The sequence below is a fragment of the Mobula birostris genome, chromosome 2 (assembly GCF_030028105.1).
Source record: "Mobula birostris isolate sMobBir1 chromosome 2, sMobBir1.hap1, whole genome shotgun sequence".
NCBI classification, from domain to species: domain Eukaryota; kingdom Metazoa; phylum Chordata; class Chondrichthyes; order Myliobatiformes; family Myliobatidae; genus Mobula; species Mobula birostris.
This window is the reverse complement of record NC_092371.1, coordinates 204,802,330-204,829,969: the sequence shown is the minus strand read 5'-3', so window position 1 is coordinate 204,829,969 and position 27,640 is coordinate 204,802,330. Positions and strand designations below refer to the sequence as shown.

General features: G+C 37.3%; 1 protein-coding gene across 1 annotated transcript; it reads right to left on the bottom strand.

Moving 5' to 3' along the window:
- Positions 1-1,815: 1,815 nt before the first annotated feature.
- On the bottom strand, positions 1,816-26,916 carry laptm4a (lysosomal protein transmembrane 4 alpha). Its single transcript, XM_072251338.1, has 7 exons — positions 26,743-26,916; positions 23,672-23,792; positions 18,853-18,929; positions 18,630-18,752; positions 17,360-17,455; positions 16,207-16,305; positions 1,816-2,745 (listed from the first exon to the last, which is right to left on the bottom strand). Exons 1-7 carry the CDS (start codon positions 26,839-26,841, stop codon positions 2,671-2,673), a joined length of 690 nt encoding a protein of 229 aa, XP_072107439.1. The 5' UTR covers positions 26,842-26,916; the 3' UTR covers positions 1,816-2,670.
- Positions 26,917-27,640: the final 724 nt, after the last annotated feature.

Genomic DNA, 27,640 nt, shown 5'->3' with positions numbered 1-27,640 from the left:
TATTCTATTGGTCTTGCCTACATGGTAATATACACTACGTCAGCCACAGACCTAAAAGCCCTCAGATTTAATTCCCATTATCTGCTACTTTGGGCTCAGTCAGTGGGTTACTTGCAAAGGATGTTGTATCTTTGAATTAGAAAGTGAAATTTAATCTGGGGTTCCTGTTCCTGACCACTAATCAGTGAAGTCTACTGGAATCTGCATAAATTGAGGGGCATTACAGCTGAATCAACTGGGGTTAGGGTTTCATTGTTCTTCTACTAAAGTTACAGAAATCAAATGTGAAAGCCACTGAGACACACCACTAACTTAGCATGTGGCAATCAACCCAAAAAGACCAGTTTCAGCCTTTCGTATAACTCCCATCTATGGTATACAGCATCATCTTTATTAGACACGATCAGTAACAATTTTAAAATATTCTTAGGAAACAGTGTTTCTTAGGAAAATTAGAACTTTGGTTGCCCATCACATCTCAAAGACACATGTTAGTAGATTAATTGCCCACTGTATAAGCTTCAGCTAGTGAGCAGGCTGAGTGGTAGAACCGGTTGGGTTAATGGGAATGTAGGGAGAATAAAACACCGGATCAATCTAGCAATGGTGTAAACGAATGCTTCAATGATTATGCAGACTCTAAGCCAAAAGGCCTATTTGCATTCTATATGACTGTATGGAAAAATTTACATGAAATTCTCTGAACCCACAGAAATAGTTACCTCATGAAGCTGCTCTAGCCCAAAGGTGGAGGACAGAACTTTAATCTGAACTTGAATGACAATCCAAGCCACGTTCATATCACTTCCGTTCACTGAACCATTCTGGCTTTAAATATCCTTGGTGAATAAATCACTCTTTGAGCTTGTTCCTCCCCATTTCTATGCCCAGGAGAGCTTTTTTTTAAAAAAAACTTTACTCTTAAGCATTTCCCCAATTTCCTTTATTTCACCTTCACTTCTATCATTCTTCTGTAAAGCCTCTGATTAAATGTTAAGTTGTGATGCCACTAAGTATCACTTGTTTTAATCTGAACACACAGGATCATATTTGTACTATGGGAAGGCATAAGATGATGAATTCCCTTCAGCAACATGTGTACCTCAATACTGCTGGGGGTGGGTGGGAGGAAATAACCCACTGGATCCCGTCAGCAGCAGCCAGGCAGGTGGCACTGTGGCTGGCTCTGAGGCTCGACAGGGAAGAGTGAGGTCAGGTAGTGTGGTAATTATAGGAGACTATCTTCCTGCTACTGCTCTTCCTGTTGGTCACCCATTCCCTATCTTTCCTTAGTTCCTTAAACTGCGGTGGGACCAACTCACTAAATGTGCTATCCACAACATTCTCAGTATCTCAGATGCTCCAAAGCGAGTCCATGCGTTTTTACATTTTCCACCAATTTTTTTTTTGGTGGATGTCTTTAATGCGCTGCCTGGTATGGTGGTAGAGGCAAATACATTAGAGGCTTTTAAGAGATGTTTAGATAGGCACGTGGAGGTAAGGAGGATTTGGGGATTAGACATGGTGTAGATAGGAAGGATTAGTGTTTGGCCATTTTTAATTTTCTTTTTAACTGGTTCAGCACAACACTGTGGGCCAAATAGCCTGTCCCTGTGTTGTATTGTTCTAAGTTCTTGAAAACTTTTGCAGATCAAACTGAAGAGGTTCAGCCAGAATACATGGTAAAATGTAGTGCAACTAATAAATGAGAATTGCTTTATTCACCTTCATGAACTGCTTAGGAGTACCTCCTCCCTGACCCAAATACTTTCTACTGGGTGAGATCAAGAAAGGGCTCATGCTTTTTAATTATGGTCATGTGTATCAAATTACATTTTATTCCATAATGAACAGGTTGATTAGGTAAGTGGAGATACAATCAGTTCTATAAATCATCAACTTAAAGTGAAACATAACTACATCATATTAATTGTTGTAAATCAAAACAAAACCAACTATTGAAAAGAAACTGTTCAGACGTTATCAGCTATATAATGCAGAAAACAGCAACAGTCTTTATTTCCTCACACTGAAAACAGATCCAAATTATACCGAGAAGAATCTTAAATCAATTTGAGAAGAGGACAAGTACATTTGACTCGTTCATTCAACAGCACATTTTCTTGTTGCAAATAGACAATCAACCAACTGTTGAAACCTACAGCCCACAAAAAGTTGTACAGATCAGGGGAAATATACTCTGCAGTCACATCACTTCTGCCTTTGGAGGTTTAATAATGGATCACTTGGAACCTCCAGTGGTAGAAGTCAAGTACTGCAATTTCAAATTCTGCACCATCTCTCAGCAAAAGCATCTGGATTAAGTTTCAAATTCATGACGGGCTTGGTCCTCGACATTCCATAAAGCAATCAACTTACCACTCAGTTACAAGATAAACCCTAGCCAATTTTTTAAATGAAGGGCAATTCAAAGGAAAATACTGTATTAAAGCAGAAGGATCAAAAACGTTCACTCAATTAACAAGAAATAGTTTAAAAGTAATTGATAAAGGTTTAAGTTTTAATCCTGTTTACATACAAAATATAATCTCCTAGGTACTCAAGAATTTACCCAAACATATTGCTGTTACAAAGTATCAAAGCTTAAATGCAAGATAACAAAGTTCAAATTTAAGAAAAAACACTCATTTGCTTTGATTTACATTATGTTCAAGCAGGCATGTATGGAGGTGGAGGTTCTTTTTCTGGCATCTTCACTGCCATTTCATAGGTTGGCAGCACATACTGAAAACAAATTGTCAAAACAAATGTTAGAGTTGTACCATTTCAACAAAAAAATCTAAAAGTACATTTAATTTAGCAACTGTACCATGGCAAAAAGTACACAGCTTAGTTTAAAGGATCTTAAACATCTAATAAAAGTCAAACAGGTCAAGTAAGTGAAAAAGAAACAGGAGTTACTTCACTCTCAGACTCAAGTAGAAGGTACTACAACAGAGTATCTGCATATCAATAAAATCTTACGTCATGCTCTTGCCCAAGAAAAAAAAACAGCATTACACAGGTAAAACAAAGAATTATCTTTAATTCGGTAGATGAAAATTAAATTAAAATGTAAGGAGTGCATTTGGGGAGAACAAACGAGGAATGAAGAATAAACCCAAGTATACAGGGGAACTTGGACCACATGTAGATCTAAAAAGACATCTAACATGGCATGACATACTTCCCCATATTAAAGAACATACAAAAAATTACTAATACTAGTCTTAGGACTAGAGAATTAGTTTTGTAGAAAAATTATTTTGTCATCTTCCAACATAATTGATGCAAATAAAAATCAAAATATGTTAAGGACACATCCTTTGGAGAAGGTCATAAGCAAAATGTCACATTAATTGGTCTAATGACTGGAGTGGTGAGGTGTGCAAATTATTTTCATCCAAATAACAGAGTCCGTGTAGAACGCATAGAGAAGCTGAAATTCTGGCCCGGTCCAGTCTGCCTGTCTATCCAAAGATGCAGCATGGAACAGGTAATAACCAATTAACCTACTAACTGGCACATCATTGACTGCAGATGGAAACCAGAGCACCTGGAGGAAACCAATGTGCTCACAGGAAGAACATACAAACTTCTATACAAGTTTTGCCAGAATTGAAAATAACTGGGGCCCCAAAAGAGCTGTTTGCAAATGTGTATGCCATAAGCAAAGTACTGGGAGGTTGGCTTTAAGCCAAGAAAAGCCAGGACAGGCTACTAAGCCTCATATCAATGTGAAGGGAACATATCAAGGTAATATATACAAAATACTGGAGAAACTCAGCAAGCAAGGCAGCATCTGATGAAGGGTCTTAAGATTACACTGTACCTGGAGGCACATGACAAGATAGGCCAAAGCCAGCATGGTTTCCTGAAAGGAAAATCCTGCCTGACTAATCAACTTCAATATTTTGAGGAAATTACAAGCAGGGTAGACAAAGGAAATGCAACAGATGTGGGGTACTTAAGATTTTCACAAGGCCTTTGACAAGATGCCGCACATGAGGCTGCTTAGCAAAAAAGCTCATGGAATTACAGGGGAGTTACTAGCATGGATGGAGTATTGGCTGATCAGCAGAAAACAGAGTGGGAAGGAGATCCTATAATGGCTGGCTGCCGGTAACTAGTAGAGTTCCACAGGGGTCGGTGTTGGGACCGCTGCATTTTACAATGTACGTCAATGATTTGGACTATGGGATTAATGGATTTGTGGCTAAATCTGCCGATGATACAAAGATAGGTGGAGGAGTGGGTAGTGTTGAGGAAACAGAGCCTGCAGAGAGGCTTACATAGTTTAGGGGAATGGGCAAAGAAGTGGCAAATGAAATACAATGTTGAAACGTGTATGGTCATGCACTTTGGTGGAAGAAATAAACAGGCAGACTTATTTAGATGGGGAAGAGAATTCAAAATGCAGAGATGCAAAGGAACTTGGGAGTCCTTGTGCAGGATACCCTAAAGGTTAACCTCCAGGTTGAGTTGGTGGTGAAGAAGCCAAATGCAATGTTGGCATCCATTTCTAGAGGTACAAAATATAAGAGCAGGGATGTGATGTTGAGGTTCTATAAGGCACTTGTGAGATCACACTTGGAGTATTGTGTGAAGATTTGGGCTCCTTATTTTAGAAGGGATATACTGACATTGGAGAGGGTTCAGAGAGGATTCATGAGAATGATTCCAGGAATGAAAGGGTTACTGTCTGGGGAACATCTGGCAGCTCTTGGGCTGTATTCCCTGGAGCTCAGGAGAACGAGGGAAAATCTCACAGAAACATTCAGAATGTTAAAAGGCCTGAACAGATTAGATATGGCAAAGTTATTTCCCATGGTAGGGGAGTCTAGGACAAGAGGGCACAACTTCAGGGTTGAAGGACATCCATTTAGAACAGAAATGCAGAGAAATTACTTTAGTCAGAGGGTGGCAAATCTGTGGAATTTGTTGACATGGGCAGCTGTGGAGGCCAAGTCATTGGGTGCAATTAAGGCAGAGATAGATAGGTTCTTGATTAGCCAGGGCATCAAAGGGTATGGGGGTGACTGGAAGAATTGGATCTGTCAATGACTGAATGGTGGAACAGACTCAATGGGCTGTATGGCCTACTTCTGCTCCTATATCTTATGGTCTTATTGTCAGAACTGTCAGCCCTTTATTCCTTTCCATAGATGCTGCCTGACCTGATGAATTTTGTATATGTTGCTCTGGATTTCCAGCATCTGCAGAATCTCTTGTGAATAATCCAAGGGATAATTTATGAAAGGCAGCGGCTGATCAGAAATAGCATGGTTTAGTGCAAGGAAAATCCTGTTGTAATAGTCCAAGTTTTTTTTGAGGTGGTAACTATGGAAACAGATGAAGGCCACTAAGTATACATTGTCTCTATGAACTATAGGAAGGTATCCAATGAGGTCCCATAGTGGGCTGGTTCAGAAGATTAAGGCACATGGAATCCAAAACAAGCTGGTTAATGCCAAAATTCGCTTGGTGATTGGAAGCAGAAGATAGTGGTGGAAATGGTTCTTCCTGTTGGAAGTCTAACTAGTGACAGTGGCATTTGGCATGTATGAGGTTTAACTAGTGTTATATAAACACTAGTGAGACTACACTTGGGAGTGTGTACAGTTCTGGACACCATATCATTGGAAGAGGTGATAGCGTGTGGGAGGTGGCACAGAACAGATAAGCAGGGTTTGTTTACGAGGCTGAGGGAAAATGATAGAAGTAATAAAATTAAAGGCTTAGACAGGAGAAATAGTCAATCTTTCTCCATGGAGGTAGTATCAAAAATAAGGAGAGAGGTAGGAATTTAAAAATAAATTAAACTAAGTCTCATTTATTTTTAAGCAAAGTGACTGACATTTTGGAACTCACTGCCAGAGGTAGTATTGGAATCACTATCTTTCAGAGGCATTTAGATAGGCACTTGAATAATGCAGGACATAAAAGGACCCAAATAGACCAATTGAATTAGGTGTAGATGGCAAAATTTTTGTACCCTTGTATTCAAATTTCCATCTCAAAGAACACAACATCATACAGCATTCTTAGTTACTTGTTGTACTTGAACACAGAGCTTCTAAATTCTGGATTAGGGCTTGCATCCCACAGTTCCGATATCTCTAATGATCTGGGTGATGCTATTTTAAATGTTTTTTCACAAAATGGAGAAGTGGTATTCCACTTGATATCTTATTTCCACCATATCATATACGAAACCCTTTATCTATCACCCTTTTCGCCACAAACTAGAACTTGTTAGATCTCAAACATTGGTCCTGACAGGTCCTTGACCTTAATTCTCTGCTGCCCCCCTCCCACCTCCCCAAGATTCCAAGGTGGCAAAGCAGTGAACTGCAAAGTCTTTTACAGACAATTATGAAGAACATTTCACATTGTGAAAGGTGTAATGCTCAGAAATGTTGCTTGAAGCAATGCTATTACTATGATCTTAAATAGAATTTGATTCCTAGCCATTTTGCTGTAGTAAACAGTTGAATGAAATAACTATACATGTAAAGAGAAACAGTGGATCAAATCCTCTACAACATGCACCAAAATGGAACAATAACACTAGTACTTTTCTTAAACACATGGTGTCATAGTGACTTAATTTACTTTAAATTCTGAACACGTTACTGTTTGAAAACAGAAATATTTCCAATGCACAACATTCAAATTATAATATTGACCTGAAATGCCCACAACAGCCAATAACACTATTCAGAATTACAATTTAAAAGCCACCCAATAACCAAAGGGAAAGAGTTACAAAAATATTATATTTTTAAAGCAGCAAGCTCTTTCTAGATTGTATTCTAGACTATTAAATATTTAGTTATATTTTCAATATATAGGCTGTAGACAATCATGGACCAAAGAAACATGCTTCTGTGAAATAACCCATTTCATTCTGAGATCACCATGTTGCTTGACACCTAGTTTTTGTACAACTGATGTGCTTTCATGATTGACAAGATTACACTGTTAGCCAACAATTACTGTTCACTATAAGTATAAACAGCTAACTGAGTTAACAATTTATTCATTGGATTCACAAATAAAGCCAACAAGCAGAAAAAGGAAATGCTTCGAAATAAATAATGCACAGCCATCTAAAGTTTTGAAATCTGCTTTGGAAACGAAGTAAATCATCACTGTACCAGAAGCCGAAATGTATCTTGATTAGCAGATTTGATTGGTTCTAAACCAGAACATATCCCACTAAGAAAATGCTGTAATCATACTGAAGATCCCAAATAACATGCAAGCAATATCAGAAAAACCTTTACTTGCAAGCTTTAATGAAATTGCATGTTTTACATTAAACTTCACAATTAAATTGCATTTACTGAGTATAATAAATTCTAAAGAATACATAAAATTGTTATTGTAACAGTAGGTATTTTTAAGCATTTTACATGTTAACTGTCCTGTTCCTTTTACAGATGCTGCCTGACCTGAATTCCTCCAGCAGTTTGCTTCTTGTTCCAGATTCCAGCACCTGCTCTCCCAAGTCTCACCAGATAAAACAGTGGCCAATAAAAACAAAATCCAGGCAGGATAGATATGCACAAATGAACTCAAATTCAGCAGTTTGGCAAATCTTATGATAAGACTGGGGCTGATGTGCAATGAAAAATGTGTGGGAGGAAGTTGATGGTGCATGGGAGGGGGAAAAGAGGGGGCCCTGGGGTTCTAAAGCTTTTCTGTCATTTGTGGTTCTCTTTTTCATGGACATCTGTGAAGAGCAAGAATTTCACGTTGTATAGAGTATACATAGACCGCCCCTGTCTGCAAATGGAGTAGCAGTAATTTTGTGCTGCTCTTAGTTTTCTTTCTCTCCCCCTAGTTTAAACTTTGAATTTAAAATTTTTATTTGCTGATTCTTGAGGGGGAACAATATGTCTATGACTACGAGCAGTAGGAAGAATTTACCTGAACCCAGTGGTAAAGGTAATGGGAAAGGAAAGGTGCAAAAGGAAAGATCTGATGAAATGCCATCGTGCGCTGAAGATATCGTTCAGACACTGAATTCAATTTAGGGATCAGAATGGATCAATTAAAGACCAACTGGAAAAGAATAGTAATGAAATGAAGTCATTTCTGGGAAAACTTAAAGACCTGGAAACTCAAGTTATTACACATGAAGAGGAATTGAAGATAACTAAGCAAAAGTTGTCTGAAGCTACAACTCGTTTGGAAAGATATCAAAATAAGATTATAGACCTGGAAACTAGGTCTCGCCGAAAGAATATACGAATTGTTGCGCTGCAAGAAGAAGCCGAAGATGGAGATTTAACTGCTTAGTCTGGTAAGCTTTTCACACTTTACTTCCTACCATTTTATTAAAGCCGCCTGCTATAGAAAAGGCACACAGGGCATTTACTTCGAAATTGAAGGATTCTAGTAAAGCAAGATCTGTTCTGGTTTGCTTTCATCACTTTAAAATTAAAGATCAAATAATATGACACGCAAGAAAACAGAGTTTTTAGACTTATGGAGTCTTAGCTCCGTTTTTACGAAGATTACCCGAGAGAGGTAATGGAACAAAGATCAAAATTTGCCCTGGCAATGAAACAGACATATGACAAAAAACTGTTTCCCTCTCTGAGGTATCCGACAAGAATTGAAGTTTTTCCTGCTAATTCTCCTCCTCGTTCGTTTTTTGATCCAAAAGCTGCACTGGACTTTGTTCAGGCTATACCCGCTGCTGTTACTGACACCGCTACTGAATGAACTTTCTGAAAGGTTGTTTGGCTATCTGTATATTATTTGCATTTTTGAAAGAAGAATTATGAAGGTCATTTGTATATTTCATTAAGAGATTAATTAAAGACAAGGAGAGTTGTTCATTATTGCATATTGGAAAGAAGATTTATGGCTCAAGTATGACTGTCTAAATAATCATATGAACATTTGACTGAGAAAAGAAGATAAGAGGATTTGTTCCTTTAATTTAATACTTGGTTTGAGTTTGTTTCCTTTTCTAATCAGCTAATTAGTAGTTTTTTCCTACTAATAGGGCTTTTGATATATATATTTGGGAGGGTTTAATTACTTATGATATTAATAATTAGTATTTTTGAAAATTCAGCTGGGTCAAATATACTTTTTTTTCTGTTTTATTATAACATTTTATAATTGAATTTGAAGTCTTTTTTAGGGAATTAATGTTAAACTTAAAGATGGCGCTGGTTTTTCTCTAAGAGATAACATTATTTTGATTCTTTCTTGTTTATTACAGGATGGAATGTAAATGCTTTTCTTTGCTGAGACTTTACTGTCTTTTTTTTTTAACCAGGTCACCTTACTCCTTTTACTAACTGGGGGGAGGGAAAGAAAATACAGACGGAGCGTCAGTGGCTTTGTACTCTATCATAGGTTGCTTGCCTTTTTCTTGGGTTTTCGGGAAGGGGGTGGGATTAGTGTTAGAGGCTTTTTCCCCATTGGGTGGTTCTGGAGCATGCGCATTTTCTATCTGGTTGTATTCTTCATTGCCGCCATTTTTGATCATCCCATATTGGTACGTGCTCTGCGCATGTATAAAGTAGAATAAAATTACAGTATGGTATTTAAACGGATTAATATAATAAGTTGGAATGTACGTGGTTGGAATCATCTTATTAAACGAAAAAAGGCTTATTATTAACCGATTCCAACCTGATATAAGTTTTGCTCAAGAGACACATATCAGGGTGGGAGATTAAAATAGATTTTTTGGATGGTGAAATGGTTTACAATTCCACTCTACTTCTCAGAGTAAAACAAAAGGCGTGTCTATTTTTATTAAATCTATTTATTCAAGAGGATATTGAATCAGATTCTAATGATAGACTTTTAATTGTTAAAGGAACGATCTGTAACAGAAAAGTTGTTTTGGTTAATTTGTATGGCCCTAACTTAGATGATCCTTCTTTTTTTAAAAAAGTTATTTGCTTTACTGCCTGATTTACATGAATATATGCTGATAACAGGTGGGGATTTTAACTGCTGCTTAAATGCTATGATTGAACCAATCAGCGATTTCCAAATCGTTCCGTGTTATTTATTAATTCCTTTTTGATTGATTTTGGGTTGATTGATTTGTGGAGGTATCTCCATCCCAATAACATAGAATATTCTTTCTTCTCACATATTTATAAAAAATATTTGAGGATCGAATATATTGTAATCGATCCCCGCTTCTTGCCTAGTGTTAAAAGTTGTGAATATGACGCTATTGCTATATCTGATCATACACCTTTGAGTTGTCTTTTGAATTTGATGATATCATTCTTGCTCACCCACCATGGCGCATGTCTCAGACATTATTGCAAAACTCTGACTTTGTCAGTTTCATTGAAACCCAGATAAAAGAATTTTTTCTTTTGAATGATATAGGGGGTATGTCTAAATTAATTATATGGGATACATTTAAAGCATTTTTACGTGGTCAGATTATTTCTTATTCAGCTAAATTTAAGACAGACTAAAACAGAATTAGATAGAATTTCAGAACAAATTAAAGATTTAGATAATATTTATGCAATTTCCCCCAGTATTGATTTATTTAAACAAAGGGTGGAACTTCAATCACAATAAAACCTGTTATTAACTCATCCCATTGAAGGCTATTAGCTTAATGTAAGAGCCAATTTTATATGTTTGGAGATAAAAATAATAAACTGCTCGCATCTCAATTAAAAATGGCTGCAGCCAAAAGGCAAATCATGAAAATTCATAGGAAAGATGGTACCTTGGCTCAGGAATATGAAGAAATTAATAAGGTTTTTCAAGATTTTTATGCTGAACTTTATAAATCTCAATGTCCGTTAGATTCCTCTGAAATGAATGCTTTTTTACGAAAGATTGTTTTTCCTAAAATCTCGGCTGAGGATCAAACAACTCTTGATGCTCAAATCACTGAAGCCGAAATTCATAAAGCTATTTTTTTCCAATGCAATCTGGTAAGTCCCTGGGAGTTGATGGCTATCCTGTAGAATTTTATAAAAAATTTGGAAAGTTGCTTTTTCAGTATATGTTGGAAATGCTTAAGGATTCTTTTGTGAAAGGTGACTTACCCTCTACTTTTTTTTGAGGCTTCTATTTAATTCTTAAAAAAGATAGAGATCCCACTGACTGTGCTTCATATAGACCTATTTCATTACTGAATGTTGACGCTAAGATTCTGTCAAAGCTAATGGCCAATCGGTTGGAGAATATTTCAGGTAAAATTATTTTTAAAGATCAAACAGGCTTTATAAAGAGTCGCTATTCTTTTTCAAATGTTCGGAGACTATTTAACATTATATATTCAACCTCTTTTAAAACTCCACAATGCGTTGTATCTTTGGATGCTGAAAAAGCATTCGATCGAGTCGAATGGAAATATTTATTTAATGTTTTACAGAAATTTGGCTTTGGTGCTAATTTTAATAATTGGATTGAAATGATATATAAAGCCCCTACTGCTACTGTTGTCATTAACAATTGTAGGTCTCCTTTTTTTTAGCTTTCACTGGGGACAAGGCAAGGCTATCCATTAAGTCCTTTGTTGTTTAATTTAATATTAGAACCCCTTGATTGCTCTTCGTGTGGCTAAAAATATCCATGGGATTTTTGTGAATGAGAATGCATAAGATCTCTCTTTACGCTGACGATTTATTGGTTTATATATCTAATCCTGACAAATCTATTCCTGCCTTGCTAAAATTGTTTAATGAATTTGGAGATCTTTCAGAATATAAAATAAATTTCAGTAAAAGTGAATTGTTTCCTTTAAGTGATTCTGTCTCTATATATGATAGCACTCCTTTTAAAGTCACTGACTCTTTTAGATATTTAGGTATTATAATTACTAAAAAATATAAGGATCTTTATAAAGCCAGTTTTGTTCCTTTAGTAGACTCTATGAAGTATTTATTTAGTAGATGGAGTCCACTTACATTTTCACTTGTTGGTCGTATTCATATAGTTAAAATGATGATTTTACCAAAATTTTTATATTTATTTCAGAATATACCTGTATTTTTGACTAGGAAGTTTTTTCTGATCGGATTGATTCTAATATTTTATCTTTTACTTGGAATAATAAAAGACCAAGAATTGGTAAATGTCACTTACAAAAATTGAAGAAGAATGGAGGTCTTGCTTTGCCTGATCTAAGAATGTATTATTGGACTGTTAATGTGCGATACATGTCTTTTTGGTTAAATTGGGTTGATAAGGGTGATCGGCCAATTTGGGTAGGCCTGGAACTGAAAGTTGTAAAAAAGTTTTATTTAACCTCGTTATTGGGAGCTGCTTTACCTATATAATTAGCTAACGTTGCTAATTTAAACCTATATCCTGTGATTAAGTATCCTTTACAAATTTGGCTCCAGTTCCGCAATTTTTTTAATCTCAAAAAATTTAAACTTTGTAGTTTAATTTAACAAAATTACATCTTTGAGTGATCCAATTTTTTTTTGGATTTATTTAAAGATAGATCGATGTCTTTTGAACAATTAATTGATAAATATTCTCTTTTATACTCACACTTTCTGCAATACCTTCAAGTTAGACATTTTTTACAAAACTATTTACGTAATTTTCCTTACAATTTGGAGGCTGGCCTGTTAGATACTATTATGAGTATGAATACTTTGATCAAGGGTTCTATTGGAAGAATTTATAATTTGCTATTACAATGGGATAAGCATCCTTTATCTAAGATTAAACAGGATTGGGAAAAGGAACTCAATTTGACTTCTATGACGGAGGATCGGATGCGGATTTTGAGGTTGGTTAACTTCTTCAATTTGTGCTAGCCATTCATTGATTCAATTTAAAATTGTACATCGTTATCATTTGACGAAGGACTTTCTAAAATCTTTTCTAATGTTGATAGTTATTGTGATAGATGTAAAACTAAGATAGCTACACTGACACCTATGTTTTGGTCTTGTTCTATAATGGAACAGTTTTGGAACTCAGTTTTTTCAACAATTTCTAAAGCACTTAAAATTAATCTACAACCTAATAAATTAACTGTGCTTTTTGGAATAATTCCTCAAAATATTCATGGTATTTCTGTCTGACCAACATGTTATTGCATTTGTTACATTGATAGCTAGGTAGGCCATTTTGTTGAAGTGGAAGGATACATCAGCTCCCACTGTCACAATGGTTCTCTCAAGTGATGCTATGTCTTAGTTTGGAGAAAATTAGAAGTCGAACCTTTGAACCTTTATTTGATTTTGAGAAAAGATGGGGCTCATTTGCTTGTTATTATCATTTGAGCTAATTGATAAGATTTTTTCCACGATCTAATTGTAAATTTTTTGGTATATTTTCTTTTCTTGCTGGCGGTTTGATGTTTATTTTTAGAAGCTTTTAGTATGACGCATGGGTCCAGGTTGTACACCTAACAGGTTTTTTCCCCTTACTTTTTCTGCTTAGTAGGTTTTTTTTGTTATCACAAATTTTTTTTCAATCTTTAAGATAATGTCTTTTGAGACATTGCAAGTGTTGTTACTTCAATGTACTCATGTTATTTCTTTTGTATAGCAATAAAAAGATTTGAAAAGAAAGAAAGTGTATACATTCTCTGATACTAAAATGGAATCATTTGAATGAAGGATTAAAATCTGTAAAGTTGAAGTACACTCAATAATGAAGAACCAGGACTAGGTTAAACGCAAAATGATGTAAAGATGATTAAAATATTGAGGGAACTGAATATTAAGATTAGCATTCCAAGTTTTTTGCCAGAAAGGATGCAAAGTACCCAACAAAAAAGTACAGAAAAAGGTAAGACAAAATTAAATTTGAACTTAGGCTACGTCCACACTAGACCGGATAATTTTCAAAACGCCAGTCTCCAGTAAAAACAACAAGCATCCACACTAGGCATTTTTCAAAATATCTCTGTCCACATTAAAATGGATATTTGGGCGAATCTACTCCTACTGGGCATGCGCAGACACATCTACAGAAAACAAGCGAAGAGGAAACTGTATAATATTTATGTTTCCACGGCAGTGTTGTGCTATTTCCATTGGTCAAAAACTAGAGTACCAACAACAACAGCGAACGAAAGTTTTCAATGTCTTCGAGGAATACAAAGAAAACTTCCGCTGGAAAAAGCAAACCGGACTTCTTCGTTTAGACACGACAATGAAGTCGAGCTGTTTCTGCGAGTTACAAACAACTACAAAGTCAGCAAAGCAGTGGAGAATGTGGAGATGTTTAACTCCAAACAAGCTATTAACGTAGACAATAAACAACACACTCATGAAGCCGTCCTCTACCCAAGATCAACAAGAGAGTGGAATCTTCTGCCGCCAGACCTGCGCGGTATTTCTAACAGAAATATTTTTAAAGATAGACTCAATCAAATCAATTTAGGGGATCTAGTCAAAAAAGCTCACTTTACAATTTAACTCTCACGTCATTCACACCGACTGTGTGTTAAAACAGCCGTCCGGCAGTGCTTGCGCAGTACCAAGCAGAAACAGAAAAAGCATTGTTATTGTGGTGTTGTCATGACAGCATTTTTAAATATCTCTGTTTACCCCGTCCACACTACAACGCACAACAATCGTTTTCAAATTTACACACTCTGGAGAGTGTTTTAGAAAAGCTCCATTTTCGGGGGACGAAAACGCCATTTCAATGTGGACGGAGGGTCAAAACGAAGAGAAAAAGCTTTGTTTTCAAAATTATCCGGCATACTGTGGACGTAGCCTTAGAACTGTGAAAAAGGTGTGAATCTCAGGTATTTCATCTACCCATTAGGTTTATCTGTATACATCTAACATCCCGCACTGTCAACTATCCACACCCAATTTGATATTATTTGCAAATCTCAGGAATTGTTTCTTGATTCCAAAGTCCAAAATGATTACTGAGGCTACGTCCACACTACGCTGGATAATTTTGAAAATGCCGGTTTCAAGTAAAAACGACAGGCGTCCACACTAAGCGTTTTTCAAAATATCTCTGTCCACATTAGAACGGATATTTGGGCAAAACAAGCGAAGAGGAAACAGTATACTTGGTGCGTGTTTGTCCAGATACAGAATAGAAAAACTTAAAAGGAATTGCTCTTGGCTCTCGCAGTGGTGGACTTAAAAATGGAAAAAAACAAATACTGGAGCGTATGGAGGCAACCAACAGGGAGTTCACGGACAGTATGTCCCGGCTGACGATGAGCATTGAAAAACTGACCAACTCTGTTGCATTAATAAAGCACCTTGTTAAATGTAAAAAACATGTCTGCATCAGTGTTATCTTGTATTTCCATACAATGTTACATTAGGCTGTAACACATCTATTGTCAGAGAAGTACTTGCATAAATAGGTAAACCACCTTCATACAAGCAAGGACAGAAAACAAGGCAAAGTGAATATACTTATTTATTCAGTAATCTATGGGTCAAAGTATTTGGTGAGTACATTTCTAACTCTTCTGGCTTCAGTCTCGTTGCCGTCTGTTCTGAAATTGTTAGGTTCTGCAAAGCGCAGAAACAAATATCGCTGTGATGATTGTACGCTCTAGTATCAATTGTTTGGCGACAATAAAGTAATAATAATAAAACAATGAAATGCTGCGTTGCCGCCATCTGTTCCGGTACGTCATGACAGCGGTTTTAAAAAGCTCTGGTTACCCCGTCCACACTGCAATGGATATTAGGCGTTTTCAGATTTATTCACTCTGGAGACAGTTTCTGAAAATCTCCGTTTTCGGGAGATGAAAACGCCGTTTTAGTGTGGACGGAAGGTCAAAACGAAGAAAAAAGGCTTCATTTTCAAAATTATCCGGCATAGTGTGGACATAGCCTGAGAAAAACTAGCAATTACTCTCACTCTGCTTTATCTTGAAGTCAACTTTTGAAAAGCCCAATTTCAATGACTGTCTTTTCGATATCTAGCCTCAAACAACCAATGAATGCACAATTAAGAACCAAAAAGTACAAACTACAAAGTGATACCAGAAATGTGCCAAGTGGAGACTAATGACTTTCTTTCCTAGGCTATAGCTGAGCTAATAAGACAAAGTTGTCTGAAGCACTGTATCTTAGCTGAGATTTTCTTCCCCCACCAAAAGAGTCTTCAATCAAAAGCTTGGCCTCTGAATATTGCATTAACATTGGAAAAAAAATCTAGTTCACAAATGAAAGGGACATTAAGTTACTGTAACAATTTCCCCCGTGGGGGTAAATTCTTTGCTGTATATCTGCATACCTGAATGGGTGTTTCAAAAGCTGGATACACAGCGATCTCAGGTGTGTTCCTATTGTTGATGTACTTGTAGCAGTTCCAGACACAGTTTATGAAGTAAGCCTGTAAGATATAACAAAAGTGCCCAGGAGGCATTCAATTTAATAGAGTAAAACTTAGATGAAGTCCAAATAAGGTAATGTAATGACATAGAACACAGTACTGGTCTTTGGCCCATAAATACTTTTTTCCCCTCAATCAACAATTAGATAAACAGACAGGTTAATGCAACATTAAAAATATAACTCAAAGGCCAACTATATAAAAGTGGACTTTCATGAAATGGAGCTGCTGAAGGCAATGGAGAGGATGAATGTCAAAACTAGTCATATTCTTATATAGTAAGGGAATGACTCAGCAAGTCAGGTAGCTTCTGTGCAGAGAGGAACAGAATCTATGTTTTAATCTACGACCTTTCAGTGAATTTCCAGCATTTGCATATTTTCAGATGTCATGTTATATTTTGGAATAACAAGGAAGAAAACTGATTAAAGATAGGTCTCCCTGGAAGATACAAAAACAGGTCCACAGTTAGTGACACTCCTGCAAAGACCCAGTGATCCAGATTAATTCTCAAACTCTGCAGTTGTATGTGGAATACGCATGTGCTCTTCATGACTGCACGAGCCTCTTCTTGGTGTGATGGTTTTGGTTAGGTTAAATAGCTACTGCAAATGAACCCTAGAGTTGGTGTTGCGGGGTGGGGGGGGAGGAGAGAGAGAGAAGCAGGAGAATCAGGGCATGAAGGGCATGAGAGAAGAATAAATGGGGCAAAAAGACTGACATGAACACAAGAGTTGGCATAGATTTGATGGCCACAAAATAACTGCATACAATTCCACTCTTAATTAAGCAATGTTTTACAGTTGGTGAAACTGTGTAGATATCTTCACAGTCTTGTAATTAAAGAACAAGCAATATATTGTGATTAAGGCAGACCTTAAATTGAGAAACACTGCAGACTAGCATTCTCTTTCCAAAGCTTGTATTTAACAGCTCTTTTGCTTAGGATATTTAACATCTTTGTTTAAAACGATTTATTCTATATAAACTGTTTTGAATTTTTACGTTTAATGAAATATGACATTGTCCTATAGCTCTGCTTCTACTGGCTTACCTTAACAGTTATGATAATTGTAAAGGTAAGCAGAACCATCAGGAGAAGACAACTCGAGTCCAAAGCAAGGAGGTCATCCTTGTAAGGAAAATCCGGCTGTAAAATATGACATAAAATTAGATGCTGCAAAGGCTAGATCACTTAAAGCTGTACCATTAATGTGGATTAAAAACAAATTTTCCGTGGTGTAGTCAAAAAAATCTACCTGTAACATGAGCAATAAATTTATCCAATCACTAAAACAATTCTTGTTAATACAATGCTCCTATAATCAAATTAAATACATTTTTAAATTATAACATCAATATTTTTAAAGTATCCAATGGCTGTAAAGTGATTTGGGACATCCTGAAGAGTGATGCAAATTGTAGCAGTCAAATAAAAAATAATTTCAGAAGAGGTTTGCATATTTAACATGATAGGAATAAATAAAATCATTTCTAAAAGTGGAGTGCTGATTCTATTTTCTAGAATCTAGCTTCTATTTTGGCATTTAATTCAAAAACAAAATCAATAGTGGCAACCTGTGATTAATAAGATTTAGTTTATTTTCATATAACTAAATTTGGGGTCAGGGATAGTTAAAAATAAAATAACCTACACAAGTTAAAGCTCATAAAAATAACAATCACTAAGAAAAAAAGCAGGTAAAAATCAATCCATAGAACAAAAAGTAATTTGAAAAGGCAATGCTCTACAACACAAGTAATGGAATGAAAGTTGGCTTTTGGGCAATTTAGACTATCTGAAGCATGCAACAACTTAAATCATCTCCCAGTTTAATTAGTGCAAACTAATGTTATTTTCTCAAAGCAATATTAAGAATTTGGAAAATAAATTTCTACTTTACAAAGCTAAGCAGCCTATACTTAAGCAAAATAAAAATTTTAAAACAGGGTAACAGAACTACTTAAATCATAGATGTGGTTGGCAATATTTGCACTGGTGTTTGCAAGTCATATCTGACAATGGTGCGATACATCCTAGGATCCACTGGGACACATAATCAGTGATGTTCTAAGGTCAACAAGTGTCTTGGGTCTTTCAACATCAGACGACCAGACGACCCAGTCGGGATTGATCAGGTCCCAGCATCACTGGTCCACTGGTCACCCCTCTTGATCCATAGTCAACTGGAGGCTCGCTCAGCAGCTTCTGTAACGGGTCCTGGTGGCTCTTCTCTTTATACCTCCCGCAATGTCAAGGAGAGAGCATGTTCTGCAGAGTTTCTTGTAACAATAATGCACATTTAACGACTTCCAAATCTTACCAACTGGTCAATATAGTCCTTGATCCTGGGTACATAGGTGAGAGAGCTGATGGCAACAAGGCAAGACAGAGCAAAATTGAACAGCAAGTAGCAGAAGAATGGAATCAGCCATCCTCCACGATGCTGGATTAAAAGGGAAAAGTAAAAAGGTCAGAAGAATCTGCAATTAAAACAATGCTAAAGTGTTTTTATTTGGACAAAAACTTAGCATTAGAATACTTACAGTAATAGCGCCATACACCAACATGGCACTGATAGTAAACATCAAAAGAGAGATGGTAAACCCAACACAAGCATTTTCTAAACAAAAAGAAAATTTAAAATATAATGAAACAAATTCAGAGTATTTATTCAAAATATTAAATATATCTGGTCAGCAGGAAATAATTTTGAAAAGCTGCCAGGTTGGCCATTTGAACTTTGTATCATTCAAATATGATAAAATTCAAATTGAAGAATTATAGCAATATTTAAACAGGTCGGCCCCCTAGGCCGAGTCGACGACGTTAAACAGGACTGTTAGATAGCTTTAACAAAAAGAAAAAAAATCAAGCTAGACTACAAGCTTTAAAAACAACAAAAAAAACAGATGGACAGAATTTCTCTTTTACCACACAATTTTCTGATTGCAAAGTCATTAAAAACCACATCCTGGCAATGGTTGAAAGACAGATCAGCTTTAACTGCCACATGCACATCAAAACGTTGAAACAGTGAAATGTGTCACTTCCATTGAAGATACAGTGGGAGACAGTCTGGAAATATCTCCATACGTACTCTACCAACATAGCCTGCTCACAACTTACTAACCCCAACTCACACATCTTCTGAATGTGGGGAAAAAACTCTTGATCATGGGGGAACGTACAAACTCCTTACAGACAGCAGCAGGAACTAAACCCCAACCTTACAGCAAGCACTGTAAAGTATTACATTAACCACTATGCTACCACAACCTACGACGTTTGGGAACCAATTGACTGAGACCAACTACAGTAATGATGTTTATCTTCCTCTACTTAAAAAAAATCCAGAAAGGAAAATGAGTATGTTGAGAAGAAATCAAGATTAACTAGCAGTGCCAACATTAAAATCTATCATTACCTGGGCTAACTCCTTAATTACTGCGAAGATCTACCTCCACAAATCTTGATATTCATTCACTAAATTATATACCCAGTCTATGCATAACTTCCAAAATGAATAATTTGTGCAGACCATACAAATATATTTTCCAAATGGCTTTGGCCCTAAAGTTACCCATTTAGTTGGTCCAGATAATTAAATGAATGCTTAAAATTCGTCACCCTGCAACAAATATATCATATCAATGATGAGTTTCAGGAATAAATATTCACATCATTTTCACCTGAAGAACTCACTTGCGCTTTTTAAAATAAATTTTGCCTTTGAGGAATTCTTAAGTGTGCATCACAAACATACTACTTCAGCATTGCCATTCTGCAGACAGTGCCTTGTAAAAGTTTTCAGCCCCCAACCCTTTGTTCACATAAAGGAGTATTACAACCAGGGATTTTGACCAATTTAGCTGACAACTTTCGATGTGTGAATCACATGCTCTTCTCCCCCTACCCCCACAGTAGAGCCCCAAAACAGGGGAAATTGTAAAGCATGAAAAACTAAAAATTCAAAAACTTAAATGTCAGCAGTTCAAAAGTATTCATCCACCTTTTCCACTTAGTGGAACCACCTCTCATAGATATTGCAGCCAGTAGTCTTTCTGGATAAGTCTCTACTTGCTTTGCGCATGGAGCAAGATTTGCCCATACCTCCTTGCAAAATTGCTCAAGCTGTGCCATATTAGTTGGGAAGTGGCAGTAGACAGTAATCTTGAGCTCTTGCTAGAGATGTTTGATCAGATCAAGGTCAGGACTCTGATTGGGTAACAAGGGCCCCAATTTTCTTTATTTGAAGCCACTCCATGGTTGTTCTAGCAGTGTGCTTTGGGTTACTGTCCTGCTAAAAGACAAACTTCCTCCCCAGTTTAAGCTTTCAGACAGAGGCTAGCAGGTTTTTATCCAAGATATCTCTGTATTTAGCAGCATTACTCTTCCCATCAGTCCTGACCAAATTTCTAGTCCCAGTTGCTGAAAAGTATCCCCACAGTATAATGCAACCTCTACCATACTTTACAGGTGGTTACCTGACTGAGGCACAGTATTAAATTTACACCAAGTCTTGACAGTCAAGCATATGCCTTTTTTTTTATCCAGGGCTTCTTCGTTGCCACTCTTCCATAAACATTCTTTTTTTGCAAGGCCTTAGAGGTTGTGAAGCCATGAACTTTATTTCTAGTTGCAGCCACAACTTGTGTAGCTCACTCAAGAATGAATGCTGCCGTCACAGTAAACTCTCTTACAAGTGCCACTCTTCTCCAGCAACCAAGTTTAGAGGAATGGCCTGACCTAGACACTGTGGCTGCTGTTTCATATTTTTCTACTTTTTCCAAGATGGACTGCACTGAGCTCCGAGGTATGTTCAGTGCCTTTGATAAGGTATTGTACCCTTCCCAAGATTGGTGCTTCTCTATTATAATTTTCCTGACTTGTCTTGAATGCCCCCTTGTCTTCATTTTGGTTTGCTGTTAAAATCTACCATAGTGTTAGACTTTAGAGAGTGGGCGTTTATTCCTATGAATTCATTGAAAACAAATAGGTGATCTATATCAATAGATTGGATGAGTTGGTAAGGTAATATTGGTAGCTTAGCAGTATACAAAGGGGATGCCTCACAATTTTGGTTTTTAATTTTTAGTAAATTGTTGACAGGTTTTGGAATTTTTATTTTGATCTGACATGATGCCCAGAGTTTGTAGATTAGCCCAGACATCCTTGAAGATGTCCTGGATACTAAAGAGGTCAGTATCCAAGACGGAGTTGACTAATTTTACAACTTTCTGTAGCTTCTCTTGATCTTGTGCAGTAGCACTCCCACCCATACCAGACAGTAATGCAGCCTACTTTAATATGTTTTAAATTTAGAAAAAGAGACAGTAAAATGTGAAAATAGTTATGGGGGCTGAATACTTTTTCAAGATACTGTATATGGCACATACAGGGCTTTTACCAGGCAATTACATTTAAATGGAAACACACCAGATTTAGACCAAAATCAACGGTATTGAGATCATATTGTGCATTAGCTGGATGGCTTACCCAGCTGAAAAGTGAAGTAACCATGTTTTCTAAATAGTGGCTGACATACACAAGATAACAGTGCCTTTACCATTCTACCCTACTACTTCAACCTCTGTTTATTTTATATGGTCCTTAGTCTAGAGTGCACACAGCTAATAATAGCATAATTTTTAAAATTGCCAACTATTTGTCTTGAGTTCTGACAAACAACAATAACAAAACACTGGTTTAAACTCTTAATTTTGAGACAATTATGCTGCTGCAATGTGTATTATGGTTAAAACCTTAAACTTTTCTTCAGGGATGAGAAAACAAAGTGTAGGATGGAATGGCATTAACTTCATTGTTGGGGGTGCCATAATTCAAAAGAGATTCTATGCTGATGGTTGGTCTATCACAAAGGATAGAGTAACGCTCAGCATCACACCTCATTGTGCATCAAAAGGTCAGCATGCACCCTAATGGATCAGGGATCAGAAATGGACAGAGAGCAATATCAAGATCTCTGAGGATCTAACCTGGCCCCAACATATTGATGCAACTATAAAAAAGGCAAGACAGCGGCTATACTTCATTAGGAGTTTGAAGGGATTTGGTTTGTCAACTAAAAACACTCAAACTTCTATAGATGTACCGTGGAGAGCATTCTGACAGACTGTCTGGTATGGGGGGGGGGGGGGGGTCTGTTACTGCACAGGACCAAAAGCTACAGAAAGTTGTAAAGTTAGTCAGCACCATCTTGGGTACTAGACTCCATAGTACCAGGACATCTTCAAGGAGCAGTAAGAAAGGTGACATCCATTATTAAGGGCCCCCATCACCCAGAGTGTGCCATTTTCTCATTTTTACTGTCAGGGAGGAGGTACAGAAACCTGAAAGCACACACTCCGTGATTCAGGAACAGCCTCTTCCTCTCCGCCATACAATTCCTAAATGGACACTGACCTCACTTTAAAAAAATATTTCTGTTTTTGCACTATTTTTAACCTATTCAATACACACATACATACTTACTGTAATTGATTTATTCTTTCTATATTATGTATGCATTGTACTGCTGTTAAGCTAACAAATTTCACAACACTTGCCGATAATAAACCTGACTGATGGAAACCAACATGCAGAGTAAACAAATACAACACCATCATTATACTGTTTGCAGAACGTAGCTGAGCCTAGATTGCAATAGAGCTTACACTTCAAAACAAGTTTATCTCAAGAGAGTTACAATAATGAAAGAGGAAGTTACACATCACATACAAAAGCTTCATCAGATTTGATCTGGACTATTGGTAAGACAAGGTGAATGTGATGTAACATCTATAAACATGATATCAGAATTAAAATAGCTAAATTGTGGCTAATTATTTAGATTGTAGTTGCTACAGTTTAACAAGTTGATAGGGAACTAAACTGCTGTTTCTTTTTTTTAAAAAAGGGGAACTATTTTCCTTTGAGTGAAAATTCAAAGAATAGGAAATAAGTTTACTCAAAATCAACTCATGCAGAAATTAGAGCATTTTTGACTCTACCACCACCACCTGCGCACCCCTCAGGCCCCCCTCCCACCACCAGATGCAACAAGATGTGGATTTCTTTTCTGCTAAAGGTTAAGGCCAAATGTTCATTATCTCTATGCCAAAGCTCATCTACCTACAAGAATAAATACATGGAAAAATTGCATTTTTAATCAAAATCAGATTTCATATCACTGGCATTTGTTGTAAAATTTGTTGTTTTGCAGCAGTACATTCTGTTTGGTCATGTGGAAAAGGATTGCAATCAACACCATTTAGCAAAAAAGAAAACTCATTGCATTTCAATAATAAAGCATTAAAAACGTGTACTGATCTAAGGAAGAGAAAAAGTTAATATTTTTCATACCCGTCACTCTATCTGAGGAATAGTAGTTTCCAATAACTTCATACTGTAGATCCAGTGGGGCCACCCTTTCAGGGTGAGTAACTGCCACAGTCAACAAAATGCCCATCAGCAAATTCACCACCTATTCAAAAATGTGAACACAGAAATGTAAAATAGCTTCCAAAGACATTTGGTTTACAAGTATCCATTAAAAGTAGTTTATCAATAAAGCTAATGCATGGATTTACATTAGACAACAGCCTATAGTGCAATGTATGAAGCTACTAAATTTAAGCACAAAAGCATCAATTTCAACATGAAGGCAATCAAAAAGCTCTGCATAAAAGGGTGGAAAATATACAACACTTATCAAGTTAACATTGGCAAAATTTCCATATAATGACATTACATCGCACTGCAAATTTAAACCTTCAGTTCAAAGTTTCATTTATTATCAAAGTATACAACTCTGAAAGTCTTCTCCAGATATCACTGAATCATGGCTATGACATCTACTTTTGAAAATCAACTCACAAATAGTCCCATATTACAAGGGGCAAGTTCTCAAAGTTCTTGATGTAGAGCAGAATGTGCATTTTATATCAAGAGGGATATGAAGAAAAATTACTGATGCTCAAATTCGGGTTTAAAAATGTGTCTGGTACTCTATATATCCAGTTCACTAACTTTTTTTTATATAAATGCTCTTTAAATGCTCTTCTTAGGGGATCTAATTTGTGCTCTTAAAGTTAGGACAATTTCTCCAAGGGCACTGGTAAAAAGTTAAAGAAGTTCCAGTTTGAGATACAAATCTATAGCCACATAAATGACAGAGGCATTACCTTGATGTCTGAATGTGGATGGCAAGCTGTACAGAGGAAAATGATTTGATGCCAGTGCAGCTTACCAAAGGAAGATGAAATTACCTTTCCTATGGCAACCAAGTGATATTCTCAGAATATGGGCACAATGTTAATTTAAATGCTAATTGTATAAAAGTTTGAAAAATTGTATAGCACTGCACTTTCAAACTTCAACATTACTCCAGAACATTACTCCAGAACATTATCAAAGCAAGCAAAAAAAATACATGTCAATCAGATCCTGAATGCTCAATCAGCAAGTAATTAGAGTAAACAATGGTGCTTTATTGGAATAGTTTGTAGTGCAAGTGAATTTGAGAACAGGAACAGTGATGTCTTACTTCAATCACAAGGATGCCCAGTGAAACCAATTCTGAAACGCTGCACACAAGTCTGATATCCCTACTGAAGGAAGGATGTGCTCATGATACAGAGAGTTGCAGCCAATTTTCAATGAGTTGATTTGTGGGATGATAGATTCCTCACAGAGTAGTTGTCATCTAAGCAAGCTGGGTCAATAAATCTCTAGGTTTTAAAAGAATCAAATAATCAGACTGAAAGAGATCAAATTCGTAAGAACCTGACTGGTAGATGTGAAGATAATATTTCTTCCAGATTGAGTGCCTACTATAAAGGCAATGACAATCTAAGAACAAATAAGAATAAATTTCCTTATCCAGTGAGAATATATGGAATTATTTTCCTAAAGTGAGTTGTGGAAGCTCAAGCTTCCATAATATTTAAAGCATGGATCTTTTTTTCAGCTTTAATGGAATGAAGCGATGGGATTAGTGCTGTAAAGTGAAGAGGTCATTGAATGATTACTGAATGAGAGAAGAAATAAGCAGCAATATATAGCAAAAAGATCAAGCAATATAAAGGTTTAAAAGGCACTGGGGAGGCCTCACCTTGAGTATTGTGAACAGTTTTGGGCATATCTTAGAAAAGATGTGCTAGCATTGGAGAGGGTCCAGAGGAGGTTCACAAGGAGGATTCCAGGAATGAAAGGGTTATCATACCAGGAATGTTTGATGGCTCTGGGTCTGTACTCTCCGGAATTCAGAAGGATGGGGGGGGGGGGTGGAATCTCACTGAAACCTTTCGAATGTTGAAAGGCTTATTCAGAATACACGTCAAAAGGATGTTTCCCATGGTGGGAGAGTCCAGGACAAGAGGGCACAGCTTCAGGATAGAGGGGTGCTCTTTCAAAACAGATTCGGAGAAATTTCTTTAGCCAGAGGGTGGTGAATTTGTGGAATTTGTTGCCACATGTAGCTGTGCAGGCCAGGTCATTGGATGTATAAGGCAGAGATTGATAGGTTCTTGATTGGACATGACATCAAAAGTTACAGGGAGAAGGCTGGGAATTGGGGTTAAAGAGAATTAAAAGGATCAGCCATGACTGAATGGCAGAGCAGACTCGATGGGCTAGTTGGCCCAATAATGTCTTATGGTCTTTAAAACTTCCATAATGTTAAAGTAGGAATGTGTTGCCAAAGGTGGAAGCAACACCACTATAAACAGTAAACTTCTGCTTGTCACAAAAGCAGACGTGGACGTGAACTTCTTAAGAGCACAATTGGAGAGTCCCCGTAGTGTATTTTGCTTGTTAAAAACATGAATTCAGATTCGTTACGAAGAATGCAGAAGCAGTAGAGAATCCAACTCCAAGCATTTCCACATTTAATTACAATATATGACTACACAAATTCACGATTAGGCACAATTCTATCATATAGAACAGGGACAGTGAGTCAGAGACTTTGAAGTAAAGTTAAGAACTCTTGAAAGACGGGGAAAGTCTTGGACATACTCAGAGTGATACGGGCTCTAAGAGGTGTCAGATTCTGATTCACCCAGATGTGGGCATTCCCAAACAATTTCCCCGCAGAAAAAAAGCCAAGAAACTGAGACATAATCACAGCAAAACGACAGGCTCTTGAAGCCATGTCCGAAGGGGATGATTGAGCGATTGGGAACAAATTCCTAGTCATGCCTAAGAAGAAACGAGACGAGACAGTACGGAAGAACGGCCACTAAAGAAATACAGCTTACCCCACTTCTATTTTTCATTCCTCCGCCTGAAAACCATGACCCCTATTACCCTTTAACTTCAGGAGCAAGTTTACCCTCACAGAGCACAGGCCGAGATGCCGGAACAGCAGCCGCCCGCCTACTTCATCCCGGACCCGTAACCCTTTCCCCCGCCCCTCTCGCCAGCACACTTACCATGTACCAAGCCCCGAGGACGATGGTCCCGGTTCGAACATGGCAGAAGACGCAGCAACGAGTGCTGTAGAAACGACCACCAGTCGATTTGAGAGTCATCCCTGGTTGCGCTCACTTCACGGTGTCGCCTACCACCCACGGACCCCGGCGCTTGAGCTAGGGCGGGCACGTCACCTGATTGCCAGCTCACCCCTCCAATCCAAGCGCCACTCAGGGCGCTCGCACGGGCCAGCCAATAGGCTGGCCGTGGACGCGGTGCGTATCTCTTGACGTAACACATATTAAATTTCATGTCGTCACTCTCGTCAATTGCCAACCGCCGTAAAATGAGATACAGACAGACACTCTCGTCACTATGTTGGCTGTAATTGGATTGGAGGGCGGTGTTACATAGAGGGTGCGTTTAATATTGCGCAGGCAGAATTTATGCTTCTGACTTATTTCGCTAACTTCACGTTATGTAATGTAATGTAATGTAATGGAACGAATAGTTATAGCAAGGCTTCTTACTTTGTGGAAAAGTTAAAAATCAGCCGTATGTCAATCCGGAATTCGTAAATGACTGTGGACCCGGTGTTGTTAAGTTTGGAATCTGATGTTTGTAAGGCCCAAATTAAGCAGGTTTCTTTGATGTAGAAGATGACACAAAGGTTGGGTGGGACATCGATAGGATGCAAAACTGGGCTGAGAAATGTCAGCTGGAGTTCAACCCAGATAAGTGTGATGTGCTTCATTTTGGTAGGTCAAATATGATGGCAGAATATAGTATTAACGGTAAGACTCTTGGCAGTGTGGAGGATCAGCGGGATCTTGAGGTCCGAGTCCATAGGACACTCAAAGCTGCTACGCAGCTTGACCCTGTGGTTAAGAAGGCATACTATGTATTGGCCTTTATCAA